General features: G+C 52.0%; 1 protein-coding gene across 3 annotated transcripts in view; it reads right to left on the minus strand.

Moving 5' to 3' along the window:
- Sbf1 (SET binding factor 1) overlaps positions 1-9,305 on the minus strand; it is a 27,517-nt gene extending 18,212 nt beyond the window's left edge. For 2 of the 3 annotated variants that reach the window (XM_021217196.2, XM_021217197.1), the window contains exons 1-9: positions 9,056-9,305; positions 2,410-2,495; positions 1,950-2,087; positions 1,615-1,773; positions 1,421-1,531; positions 704-809; positions 448-580; positions 239-347; positions 49-162 (exon numbers count right to left, since the gene is read on the minus strand). In XM_021217196.2, coding sequence (XP_021072855.1) covers positions 49-162; positions 239-347; positions 448-580; positions 704-809; positions 1,421-1,531; positions 1,615-1,773; positions 1,950-2,087; positions 2,410-2,495; positions 9,056-9,110 — 1,011 coding nt within the window. In that variant the 5' untranslated portion in view covers positions 9,111-9,305. Of the gene's footprint in view, positions 1-48; positions 163-238; positions 348-447; positions 581-703; positions 810-1,045; positions 1,296-1,420; positions 1,532-1,614; positions 1,774-1,949; positions 2,088-2,409; positions 2,496-9,055 lie in introns of those variants that run through there. The other variant, XM_029548000.1, reaches the window with a different exon arrangement.
- Between the last annotated feature and the right edge of the window lie 4,849 nt (positions 9,306-14,154).

A 14,154-nucleotide genomic window follows, 5' to 3' on the forward strand; every position in this document is an offset into this window, starting at 1 on the left:
GCTCCCACCAGCCCCAGGTTCCAGCCCCACCCTGACCCCAACCCTCACCATGCTCAGAACATTGTGGGTCTGGCTTTGTAGTGGCTCTGGCAGGGGTGGAATGTGCACACACTCAGGAACAGTCACTGTCCCTCCATCAAGATCAGCAACAATCACGTCCAGCTGTGCACCAAAGGGAACAAACGGTGAGAGACCAGCAAACCTAGGCAGTGATGCAGACACAAGGCACAGCCCTTACCAGCTCCTGAGTCTCTGCCTGGAAGGCTGCATTGACCCCAATGATGAAAGGCGTAGGTGTGCTAAGAACTTCCAGCAGCTGTGCCGGCAAGATGGGCACATAAGTGAAGCTGTAACAGGCCAGAAGACACTGTAAGCCCCAGACAGAGGGCATAGAGGTAGGCAGAGGGACCTGGAGGAGACAGGAGGAGGGGACAGGCAGAAAAGCACCTGTATCTGAGAGGGAACAGCAGTGCCAAGAGGCCCCTGCAAGCATCTGCTAGACGTTGGTAGCTCCTGGACAAGAAGAGGACTTTGTGCTCAGTAAGGGCAGCACAGAACAAAGACAGCACATTGGTGATGCCTGAAGAAAGAAGAAGGCCTGGTGAGGACCCATGTCCCTACTCCATAACCCAGGGAGCACCCACACCACTGACCACCAGCCCAGGACAGGAATTTAGGGGTAGGGTATGACAGGCAGTCTCACCCAGCTGGCGGAAGAGCAGGGCTACACTACAGCGGCTGACAGGCAGTGAGTCTACCAGTGGGGTCTGAATGACCTGCCGGTCACCAGCCCCCAAAGAGATGGTTCTCTGTAGAAAGAAAATGATCAGAGTTTAGCAGTAGAGTTGGGTCAGATCTGAGTGCTTGAACCCAGGTGAGCTGACAAGTCTTGAGATGGGACTGGCTTAGATGACTGGAGGGAAAGGTCACACCCTGCCTCTGTTGGCTGAGCAGCGCTGCAGAGAAAACTCAAGGTAAGGGGGGAATGCCTCTGATCTGGGTGGGGGCAGGGCCTGAGTGGGCAGAAGAAACAAAGAATCCATACCGCTCCTTCCTCAACAGAGTCCAGCTGCACAGGACAGACAGACAGAGAGACACCATTAGACAAGGCACAAAGTAGAAAGCAGACAGATACACAGACAACAGCATCCAATGACAGGAACACACCCAATGATGAAGAGGATACGAGAGACAGAAGATGCAGGCCCAAAGGGCCAGGTAGGAAGCCAAGTAAGTAGACAGGGCTAAGAACAGATGGCAAAGGGTGGCACCAAAAGCAGAAGGGAGTACCTAAGGCTTTGGGCTGAGTGTGCTCAGTTAGCCAGACTATCAGTACCCCACAGGTACCCCTCCACCCACCCCTGCTTCCTATGACTGTTCCAGGAAGGCCCGTGGCCATCCAGCTGTTTCCAAGACCCACCTGAGACCCACCAGCCAACGGGACGGTGCATGTGAGCAGGTTCCCAATCACATTCTCGAGGCTCACATTCAGGCCTTCCACATGGATAGCATAGATGAGACCAAGGCTATTCTGCAACAACCAGATAGGGAACAGTGGTACAGCTGACAGGAACACCCCGTGCCCTGGCTTGCTGCTATGGCGGCCCTCCTCACCCTGAACACTTCAGCATGGTCCAGTCGAGACACCAGAACCAGAGTCTTTGGTGCAAAAAGCTGGCCAGGCTGGGCTGTGGCTGTGGATGACAGCCGCGCTTGGCCTCCTCCATCTGCCTCTTCCTCCTTCTCTGTGGCATCTTCAGTGCACACCACTTCCTGCAGACAGAAACCCATTCTCCTGGCTCTAATCAGAGGCATCCCATGAGACGGAGCGGAAGACAGAGGTGACTGAGACCCAGCCTTCCCAACAGGAACATACCCCCAGAGGTAGAGCAAGCTGGCCACGGCCCAAGGCTCAGCCTCACATGTTGCACACCAGAGCTTACGCTGACCTGTGTGGACTCCACTGGCTCCCAGAAGGTCAAGCAGGCGCAGTAATGCCTCTCAGAGTTGATGTCAGTAAGGACAGCCACAAAGAAAGTTGGTGGGTTCCTCTCGGGACATAGCTGCCACCCACTGGGCTGACAAAACTGCAGAGGGATCAGCAGTTAGTGCCTGCACCCATACCTATAACAAAAACTCCCCCCTTACCCCTACCACATATCCTCAAGCATCTGTACTGCCAGGGCTTGGAGTTGCAGGGTATATGAAGCACCTGTTAGTTACCTAGGGAACACCTTAACCTCCTAGCTTCAGCCCTCTCGGTGAAAGGAGTAACATAGCTCTGGCCTTATCATCTAGGGTGAAGCCCATGAGGGACACAGTGACATGAGCAAGACACCCTGCCTATCAGGCCAGTTACCATCAACAGTGGACCTGACTTCCCCCTTAATGCTACACCTCCACACTCACCAGCTCAATGCCCTGGGGGAAAGGGTTGTCCTCCCAGTCCTTCTCCGGGAAGCGCTGCAGGATCTGGCCCTGGCCTTCCCCACTCCCTGAGAATGAGAGCAGGTGGTCAGAGCACCCTTCCCCACACACCCCAACCTTCACACTGTCAGGATTGGCACAGGATGGAAACAACCCCTTCTCATCTGGCACCAGACCAACCTACGCTCCCAGATCTACTATTTCTCTAAACAGACCTCTGGGTAGATAAGCCACTGGATAGGTGCAGACCCCAAGGCCACCATAAGGAGATAGAGAAGCCCCCAGATCCTTCCTCTCACCTACCAGCCCAACCCAACCTTTCACTGTACAGGAACCTTTCAGGGAGGAGGAGGAGTTTTAGTTGACTCAATATCTTCCCTGACTGCCAACCTGCAGCTTTAGCCTCAACCCCTGCCAGACAATGAGCGCCATGCAGATTGTGGGTGTGTCTAAATAGACAGGGCACATTTGGGTATCTTGGTGACCCCTGTCTGCCCTGGGCCCATGTGTGGAATTCAAGCCTCAGCTCCTCTTATGATGGGGTGGAAACACCAACCATGGATCCAAATTGCTACCTATCCACAGTACCTCAGAGACAGTTCCTCCCAGAACACAAATCTCCAAAAACAAAGAGTTTAGCAAGTATATGCTGCCCCTTTGAGCCCTGAAGCGCCCAGGCTCCCTCAGTATGTACCAGCAAGGGAAGTACTTCTAAGTACAGTCTATGTAGGTGGAGTGAAGGTCCTTGCCTGGGCTCACCTCACACCATTAAATCAGGAGGCAGAGTGAGGGCAGCAACAAGGATGTGTGATGGCTTCCTTTGCCTCACATACACACGGAAGATGGAGCCTGGTACAGCAGTACTTCTTAACCTTCCTAATGTTGCAACCTTTTAATATTCCTCATGTTCCCCATGTTATAGTGACCCCCAACCATGCAATTATTTTGTTGCTACTTCATAACTGTAATATTGCTACTGTTATGAATTGCAATGTGAATATCTAATATGCAGGATATCTGACCCCAAAGGGATCCCAGCCCACAGGTTGAGAACCATTGTGGTATGCAAAGAAAGACAGGCCTCGGGCTGATGAGATGGCTCAGTGGGTAAGAGCACCTGACTGCTCTTCCAAAGGTCTGGAGTTCAAATCCCAGCAACCACATGGTGGCTCATAACCATCCTTAACAAGATCTGACGCCCTCTTCTGGAGTGTCTGAAGACAGCTACAGTGTACTTACATATAATAAATAAATAAATCTTAAAAAAAAAAAAAAAGTATTTGTTTAGAAAGACAGGCCTCAACCCCAACTTTTGCATCTCACACATACACATACGGCTTCAAGATCCTCAGGGCACAGTGTTCTCCCATCCTTCCCATGGACCAGCCTCAATACAGATGCTCCCACCAGTGGAAGAAGCAGAAGCAGACAGTGAAGGGAGGGTGCTCTACATAAAAAGTCTTCTCATGGGTCCCCATGCTCAGCCTAAGTTCCAGAAAACTTCTGTGTGCAATGGGCCTGCCTGCTGAGCTATGGCCTCACATTCACTCAGCCTGGTCCACTTGAACACAGTCGTACTGAACCACTAAGCCCAACATAACAATCCCCAATTCCCAGGTCCCCTAAAAGCAAAGGAACTCAGCTGCAACCATGGGAGACCATGCATCCCTCCAGAACCATGGAACAAGCACTAGGACTGTCAACACTAGGAAGGTTGCTGCTAGGCAGGAGGTGGTGGGGTGCAGGGGCCTATTATGACTCACAAAACCTCAGCTTCCTGCTCCCCTCCTCCCACCACCAACACCCTGCAGGCGACAGGCAACAGACAAGGAAGGGACAGGTGTCTGCTGGTGTCATGCCTACCTACACACACCCACACACCTGTCCCACCAAGATAAAACCCCCATGGGGTTCCTCAGGTCCCACCCTCAACAGGCCTGGGTGGTGTATGTACTGTGAACACACACACACACACACACACACACACACACACTAACCCCCCCTCAGTTATGGCTCCTCCCCCCACCCACTCCAGCAAGAGCCTCCTTGTGCTCGGCCCTAAACCACCATCTGGGCCCAGCCCTGGCTGGCACCCAGGGCTCACCCAGTTCTTGCCACGAGGCAGCATGCGGAGGAAGGAAGGGGGGTACACAGACAGGGACTGCAGCCTCTGCTCTGCAGCCTTCCCACAAGGCCAGAGGGCTAGTAGCCCTCTCAGGGTTGTTTTTAGCAGCCTTTCTACTCAGGGGAGTTGGCACAGAGAGGATGGTCACCTTCCACTGCCAGTACCCCTCATCCTGTGCAATGTTAATTCCCATTTCCCACTAGCTTGAAAGCCTTCTGAGGATTCTACACTCTAAATGAGCTCCTTTCCTGAGACTCCCAACTGCCTCATAAAGGCAGAAGCCCAGTGGGCATCCCTCCTGAGGCCCTTCTCTGTCCTGGGACAGCCCAGGATTTGATTTTCAGGTTTCAGTCCAGTGTCTCCTCTAAAAAGCTTGCTATCTACTCTCTATCTAAATCTGGGTCCTATAGCAGGACTCTGAGGTCCTTCCCCAACACATATAAGCCCCTCTCCAGGCAACTGGTAACGCACCTGTAGTAACCTGAACAGACACAAGTTCCTGTGCATGGCACAGACTACAGCCTAATTAGGGCTTGTTGAATGCATGTAGTCAGCTATATGACCATCTTCCCCACACCCTGCCCAACTCACACCTCACAAACAAACAGGTTCTTCAGTCAGAAGTGCAGAACAACTTCCGGAGCCCTACGGCACAGTAGGCCCTCCCAGTGAGACCATAAGGAAGCCTTGTTAACTCTCTCTGGCTTCTCTGAGACCCCAAACTGCTGGCTTGCATTTGTGTGAAGGATTTTGCTATGTTCCTCTGTGTCTGTCACCCACTGAAGAGTTTTGGCAACAGGAGTAGCTTGCAATGACTATTCTTAACCCATCAAGGTACTGTTGATTTTGGGTAGACAAGAGCAGGCACATCCTCCCTCCCTATCCCAGCCCTGCTAGAAGGAATCCCGATAGCACAGCCATGTATTACAAGACAGTGCTCTTTGGGCAGCTTATGGAGGATGGACACCGAAGTCCACTAAAGCAGAGAGGGAAAGTCTCTGACCCTCTCATGAACCCACAGCTGGGTAGGCCCACCCTAGGAAGATACACTGGGATTCCTACACTCAAAGCACCTCCAGCAGCCAGGCTCATGCAGACTGGGTGGCAGAATACAGATCACGTACTCTGTCATCTGCTGGCAGCACCTCATCACTAGTGCCAGGCTCTGATGCTTGGAGGATCAGCCATGGACAATGTGCACTGTGGAAAGGCCCAGACAGAATAGCAGTTCCCCTGACTGCCCTACCACATACCTCACCATTCATGCTGGACAGCACCAGGTAGCTGCTGCCTCTCAGGAGCCTAGCTATAGGAAAAGGGAGAGGAAACAAAAGAATCCTGCCTTCCTGCTTCTACCTATCAGACCTGAACACGAAGACGATGCTCCAGGCAAGCTACAGCTGACTCTGTGTGCAGCAGGAGCCTACAGCTCTTTCAGATGTTCTCTTTGACCTACCCCCAATCTATAAACGGACCACGGAAACTTTAATCCAAGACCTTGGACCCTTAAGTTCTCAGGGTGTGGGGGGAGCTGGGAGGGAATTGTAGCCACCCCAAACAGCCCCAACCTGATCCAGAGGGAGGGCAGGCCCATGGGTGGGGACAGTAGATGGGCCCAAGAATGTGGCCACCTCATTACCATCAAAGCTGAAAGAGGCCAGGCCATGAAATACAAATAGTTTTCTTGGTTGATGGAGATATAGCTTTTCCTCATAGGAAGTAGTAGAAGGGTACCTGTCAGGTTTAAGTCAGGTAAAGGGTCTGATAATTGGTGTTTCCAGATAACTGAGGACTCCCCAAGCTACAAGCAATTAAGTGACCATGTCTCGGAACTGGGCAGGGGTCTCAAGCTATGCTGTCTGGTTCCTCGTACTAAAAAAGGTGTCCAGTTCAGTGACAAGACAAAGCATACGGCCCTACTCACCAGGTACAGGGCCTATGCTGTGCCATCTACACCCTCTACTTTATAGAGTCTAAAGGGAAAGGGTTATACACAGCTCAGGCATTTATTGTCTGTAGCCTTGCCCATAGGTCACCAACTGTAACCATTAGCAACCAGAATGCTACCTCTGGTAGGACTCTGGGCCCAACCGAGACAGCTTAAAAAGGCACTCATTACCAAGGTTTTACTCCTAGCAGCTGCAGAGAAAAAGTTCTGATTCAGAACAAAACTGAAGTTTCCTCTCACTTGTACCCCTTAATCTAAAAGACCCTGCATCCTAGGTCAGTCAGCACACAGTGGACCCTTCACCTTCTTCAGACACCTACCTAGCAGTATTCTTACATAGGCTACTCAGACCTTAGATGTAAATTATCTCCTTGGGCCAGTCCTGTGCTATATCTTTACACACAAGTGTTCCTGACAGCCTCGGTGCAGCTCCGTGTGACCCATTCCATATAAAGACAGGGAAACTGAGGCGAGAGTGCACAGTGACTGGCGCAAGCCAAGGGTGAAGAGTGACAAAGGAAGGACAACTAATCTTCAGTGTGCTCCTCAGTTTGAGGTCTTTTGTTCTTGGTACTCACATCCCTTGCCTTATAGATCTGCCTTCAGCCCACACCCAGAAACCCGATTCCAGGCTGGTTCCTCAAAGGAATGCCTTGAGGCCGAGTGGTCAGCCAACAACCAGTCAACTCTGACCCTAGAAGGCAGTGCTTAGAGAGCTCACTGGCCTGCAGTCTCCACAGTGATGGGTAATTTGAGAATTACTCCATCACACCAGTGATTCAGGAAAAGTAGCCACCTCTGGCCTCAGCCTTCTACCCTGTCCTGTACAGAGGTCAGAGGTCCACGCCTCTTGTACACAGCTGTATCAGTAAGCCCCCATGTGTCACAGCAACTTCCCATGGAACCACCTACACGTCACCCTCAATTTTACCCCACTCCCAGCAGACCTCCCCGACCTGGCCTTTACCTACATTCTGTCTCACAGGACCTTCTTCATAGCCCTCTCACCACCATCCACGGCCATTCTGTTCCTCCAGCCCTGGCCCAGCGCCAGCCGAGACCCCAGCCAGCCCTCAGCCAGCTTGATTTCCTCACTCTCCAGCAGCACTCCGTTTCAGAGGAGGAGCCTCACTGGCCTTCACATATGCCTTGGAACACAGGTTCTCGCTGTGTGTGCCAGTACATTGGTGGCAAGCCTCCTGCTCAAGGAGGACAGGGGAATGAACACAATGTGGTCTCTGCCTTTGAGAACTCCCTCTTTGGAGGGAAAGACAGATGCTCGGGACTGAGTGCCAAAAGATATAGACTTGAATCCACGAGAGCAGAAAGAAGGTACTGAACAGGATCTGGCGACAGAGGTGGTGATGGTGGTGGTGGTGGTGGTGATGATGTTTTCCAGTGCATAGAGGGTCCAGCATGTGGACAATAAACAAAGGAACAGGTCCTAGTGGAGACTTAGCAAGAAGAAAGGCAAAGAAGAAAGTTTGGGTCCTGAATGGTGACAGTGACAGCTGGTCTGAGAAGCAGCAGAATAACTGTGTGGAAGAGATAACTGGAACACGGTAGGAGGCGGTACATCTAGGGATTAGGGGCTACCTCATCTGGCCACAGTTGTCCCTTAGATACTGCCCCTCTGCAGGTGGACTCTGACAGCCGGAGTTCAAGTCCCAGCCTCCATTCCAGACCCACACTCAACTTCTCTGTGCCAGATTCTATGCTGAAGATAGGACAACAGCAAGGCAATCTCAGTGGGCTATTGGGAGAAATGAGATCATACACACAAAGGGTTGTGCAGGGCCTGGCACACTGAGGACTCCAGCCAACACCCCCAACACTGATGTCTCCATGGTTGTGGCTGATGTCACTGTCAGGCTCCGTTTTCTCCTACCCCCCCTGGTCTGAAGGGCTCTCAGACACAGGTGCTAACTCCAGATCAGAGCCTCCTAGACACGAGTACCGGTCACCACACTGATCCCCCGCTGAGGGCCTGGCTTAGAGGCTTGAGCACCAGGAATGCCCTCCTCCAAGTGTGACACTTTCGTCTCAAGTCCGGCTCCATAGCACCTACGAGCCCCTCCCCACTCCGTTGCACCCCATCAAGCGGTGCTTGAGGCTTCAGACCTAGCACTGGGTCAGAGAAGCTGGAAGACGAAAACGTTCCGCCCCCCTCTCTGAAATTCCCAGCTCCAGCCACCGGCAGTCGGCCAAGGCGGGGTGAGCCCATCCCACCCAACTCGGAATCGGGGAGACCGAACTGCAGCAGGGTCCTCCAGCCTCCCACGCCCGAGCGTGTGACACGCCCCTGCCAACCTCGGAACAGGCGACGCAGGTGCCCAGGTGTAGGAGGGACGGTTCTTACACAGGCCATGTCGCCCGGGGTCCTCGCGGGTTGCCCCGACGCCACCGTGGCCAAGAACTACGGAGGCCTCTTTTCGCGAGCCCCGAGAGCTCGGCCCCAACTCCCGAGCCTGCCTCCGGCCGGGTCTTCTTAGCTTCGAGTCCTCAGTCCCAGTCCCTCAGCCCCCTAGCTCGTCCCCCTCGGCACTGAGACTCACCGCGCGGGTGCGGCCCGAACGCCACCAGCACGAAGTAGTCCGCGAGCCGCGCCATGGCAAGGGGCGCAGGCGGGCTCCACGGCTCGAGGGTTCGATGGCGGCGCGCTCATGGCCCGGCGCTGGCCCTAAGCTGCACACTCGGGACACCCCGGGCCCGCTCCTCTGCGGCGCCGCTGACCAGGGCTTCCGCCGCCATCTTCCCAGCCAGCCGGCCCGCCCGGGCGCTTCGGGAGCCTGCGCAGTTCTGCCCCTCCCGTGTAGGCGGGACCTGGCACAGCGCGCTTCCATTGGTCCACTCCGCGTGGGGCGGGTCCAGAGGGCGCTGCCCCGCCTACTACCTCACGCTCAAGGACCGGCTCAACCCTTTGGGCGGGTGAAGGATACGGCGGCCGGGGCGGGTCAGCTACCCTGGTCCCGCGGCCGACATTTCGACCTGAAGCACCGGTCAGGATTAGGGCATACTTCCCTGTTGGAACTGAAGCCCCGGAATGAAGGGAGACCTGGACCTCACCCTTGGGAGAGCCTAACTCCGAGGATCAGGGGCGTGGTCCAGCTCAATGTGGCTGAAGCAAGCCAGTGGAGCTCAGGCCTTGTCCAGCCAGTCTCCCAAACTAGAGGACCGAGCTGGGGGATGGGGGAGTGCCAGGGCTTCTCCACACACCCTGTCAGCCTTATGGTGCCCAAGGGAAAGACTTTATAAGTTGTTTTGTTTTTTTAAGTTCCCAGTGCAAAAAAGGGCAGCTAGATATTCCACCATTGGATGGGTGGGATATCCAACACCTGCATTTAAAAAAAAAAAAGTCCCAACTTGGGTCACCTTCCTGGGAAGTTGGATCGCCCTGGAGGTCAGGGGGTTGGCCAGGCCTCTTGCAGTGACACAGGAATGGACACTCTAGGAGAGGCAAGGTCCTTGACCAGGGAGATTAAAGGGGGAGGACTAGACTTGTTGGTTGATGAGTTTAGTTTTCTGTGAGAACTGAAAGACAAGCCACCTAATAGCATCTTGTTCCCTCCACCTGCAAGATCTGGACAATGAATGAAAGCAAACTCAAGCTTGAGAGGCGAGGGAGGTGCATGTGTATAAATAGTCGCAGACCTTGGGAGGCTGAAGCAGGTTGTTCATGAATTCCAGTCCAGTCTCTAAGGCTTCACTGGGAAACCATATGTCCCAAAACCAGGAGGCGCGAGGGCCTTTCTGGAGAGAGCTTAGCGGTTATGGGGACCTGTGCTGGATTTGCAGCACCCTCGCCTGCAATTCTGGTTCCAGGGGATCGGTCGCCCTCTTCTGGCCTCCGGAACATGTATGTGGTGGTGCGGGGGCATATATGCAGGGAAAACACCTATACACATAAAATGAAAAGGTCTTTTTTAAAAGAGGGGGATGAGCTTGGTGGTTGTAGTGGTGGTGGCAGCGCATGCCTTTAATTAAAGCACTTGGGAGTCAGAGGCAGATGGAGTTTGAAGCCAGCCTGGTCTACAGAGCTAGTTCTGGAACAGTCAAGAAGCCCTGTCTTGGAAAAAAAAAAAAAAAAAGATAAAAATAAATAAAAGAGGGGGAAGATGAAAAGACTTTCCTAGGAAAGTTCTGTGCACAGAGCCACAACCCTAGCTTTCCTTTGCCAATGCCAGGTGGGCTGCAAAATCCTCCTTTCTGCTTAAAACTTGTGTTTGAACCTGAGTGAGTTGGCTTCTTCTGTCAATCAACTAAAACTCGTCTCTATACCATTAAGAAATGGTGGCAGGGGCTGGAGAGATGGCTCAGAGGTTAAGAGCACTGAATGCTCTTCCAAAGGTCCTGAGTTCAATTCCCAGCAGCCACATGGTGGCTCACAACCATCTGTAATGGGATCTGACTCCCTCTTCTGGTGTGTCTGAAGACAGCTACAGTGTACTCATATACATTAAATAAATCTTTTTTTGAAAAAAAATGGTGGCAGGCAAGTTTGACTTGGTGCCTGAACCCTGGGGTTGCCTCTCCTAGAAACTATAAGGATCCTGTACCTCATTCCTCCCATGACCACTGGAGCCAAGTGCCCTTACCTAAAAGAACCCCGATCCTGGCAGGGGGTCCTTTCCAACTATCCTTGCTAAATTGAGTACCCTAACCACTGAATTCCCCAGGTCACCTGCTAGTGACCTCTTCTCCTCAAGCACCTGTCTTCTCCTTTCCTCAACCAGTGTAGGCCCTCCTCCAGGATGATATTCTCGCATCCCACTGCTATGCACATGCGCACCTCCAAACGCCTGTCCCCTTGCAGACTGCTGCCTCGGTTTCTCATTGCCCACGTCTCACCCAGCTATGTACTCTCTTAACCATCTGTATCCTGCAGACCTAAGAAGGTAGGGTGACCCAAGATGACACAACTGACTCAACTTGAGATGAATGGGTACCCCCTAAAGAGCAGGGTGGCCCACAGTGACACAGTGAGCCTAGCTTGTGATGGATGGATACTCCTGAAACATACTACCTCGCCTGCTGGTTAATAGGCAGTTGCTCTTCACTCTCCAACATCTTCCTGTGTTTCGGGGATGGCCGGCTAAGCCTTGAGTTGGCTTTTCCTAGGGGAGACAAAAGCATTCCCATCATATGGTAGCCCCCCAAAGTGACTTATCTACACTACCTTCCAGAGTCACCTGCCTTTACCACCGACCTATGCGCTTCCCACTGCTCTGTATCAGTTCCCCCAACGCACTAAGTCTTTCACTTTCAAAATCCTCACCATTGGGATCAAACCTCAAATGTATACCTCTTGGTGAAAACAATATCTCTTGGTGAAGTTGTCCCCCCCAAAAATTAAAGTAGCAGTTTTCAACCTGTGCATCAAGACCCCTTTGGGTTAGTTGAATGGCTGTTTCACAGGGACCACCTAAGATCATCAGAAAAAACAAGTTTTACATTACGATTCAGAGCGGTAGCAAAATTACAGGTATGAAGTAGCAACAAAATAATTTTTTAAAAGATTTATTTATTATATGTAAGTACACTGTAGCTGTCTTCAGACACTCCAGAAGAGGGAGTCAGATCTTGTTTGTTTGTTTTTTGTTTTTTGTTTTTTGTTTTTCGAGACAGGGTTTCTCTGTGTAGCCTTGCCTGTCCTGGAACTCACTTTGTAGACCAGGCTGGCCTCGAACTCAGAAATCCGCCTGCCTCTGCCTCCCGAGTGCTGGGATTAAAGGCGTGTGCCACCACGCCCGGCCTGAGTCAGATCTTGTTAAGGATGGTTGTGAGCCACCATGTGGTTGCTGGGATTTGAACACTGCACCTTTGGAAGAGCAGTTGGGTGCTCTTACCCGCTGAGCCATCTCACCAGCCCAACAAAATAATTTTATGGGGGCTGGAGACACGGCTCAGCGGTCAAGAGCACTGACTGTTCTTCCAGAGGTCCTGAGTTCAAATCCCAGCAACCACATGGTGGCTCACAACCATCTGTAATGAGATCTGATGCCCTCTTCTAGTGTGTCTGAAGACAGTTACAGTGAATTTCATATAATGAATAAATAAATAAATAAATAAATCTTTGGGCTGGAGCAAGCAGGGGGAGGGCTGGAGTGAGCAGGGGGAGGGGTCAGGGGCAGGGATCGGGGGAAATAATTTTAGGGTTGGGGGTCACCACAATGTGAGGAGCTGTATTAAAGGGTCGCAGCACTGGAAAGTTGAGAGCCACTACTCAAAAGTCTTCCCCAGTGTCACCAACACCAAATAATCCTTTGATCCCAGGACAGACTCCCCCAGAAAACTCTTGTCTGCTCCCCACCCCCAACTCCATTCAAAAGTCAAAGGTGCTGGGGCCCTGCCAGCCTGCACATTACTCCCAAAGGCAGCTTCTGCAACTAAAGGTTGACAGAAAAAGGTGCTAGAGTTTCCCCTGGGAGGCCACATGGGCAGTTGTATACAACAGGTGTCACATGATGCACTATGTAGGTGACAGTGGGGACTGTGGGGACCGTGGTGGGAGGGAAGGGAGCAGACTAGACAGTCAGGCCGAAACTTGAGGGTCAGAGACTATCCCTATCCTTACCTGCCATGGGCTTGGGGCAAGCTTGAATAAGTTCAGGAAGCAGCAATTGTCCTGTCACCCAGAGCTTGGAAGGACAGCATAGGGAACTTCAGTCCTCTCTCTCAGCAAGGCTCATCTCCACCTGTCCCAAATTTAAAATCTTATGTAGCAGACAGGAGAGATGGCTCACTGGTTAAGAGCACTGACAGTGTACTCATACATAAATAAGTTAATTTTTAAAAATCCTATATATTGGTGCATTCCTGGGATCCCAGCCCTTGGGAGACTGAGGCAGAGGGAGTTCATATTCAAGCCAGTTTGGGATACATAACATATTAAGGCCCTGTCTCAAAAGAAAAAGGAAGGAAGGAAGAAAATCTGGGGCAAGTGAGATGGCTCAGTGGACCAATGTGCTTGCTGCCAAGTGTGATGCCCTACATACTCTTAAGTTTGATCCTTGGGACCCACATGGAGAAGGAGATATCTGAGCCCTACAAGTTATTCTCTGACTTTGGGATGCTCATACCCACATACCAGCACATAAATATAACCCCCCAAAATAAATAAAAACTGATAGGCGTGGAGAGATGATTCAGTGTTTAGGACATTGGCTGCTCTTTCAGAGGACCCAGGTTTGCTTCCTGGTACCTACAAGGGCACTTACACCCTTCTGTATCCAGAGGTTGATGTTCTCTTCTGTCCTCAGAGGGCAGCAGGTATACACACACTGCAAGGACATACAGATAGGCAGAACATGTACACACATAAAATAATTTTTTTTCAAATATTTTATTTATATGAGTACACTGTAGTTGTCTTCAGACACTCCAGAAGAGGGCATCAGATCCCATTACAGACGGTTATGAGCCACCATATGGTTGCTGGGAATTGAACTCAGGACCTCTGGAAGAGCAGTCAGTGCTCCCAACCTCTGAGCCATCTCTCCAGCCCCATAAAATAATTTTTAAAAACTGATAGCTGCCGGGCATGGTGGTGCACGCCTTTAATCCCAGCCCTTGGGAGGCAGAGGCAGGTGGATTTCTGAGTTCGAGGCCAGCCTGGTCTACAGAGTGAGTTCCAAGACAGCCAGGGCTACACAGA

The sequence above is a fragment of the Mus pahari genome, chromosome 17 (genome assembly GCF_900095145.1).
Source record: "Mus pahari chromosome 17, PAHARI_EIJ_v1.1, whole genome shotgun sequence".
Taxonomy (NCBI): Eukaryota; Metazoa; Chordata; class Mammalia; order Rodentia; family Muridae; genus Mus; species Mus pahari.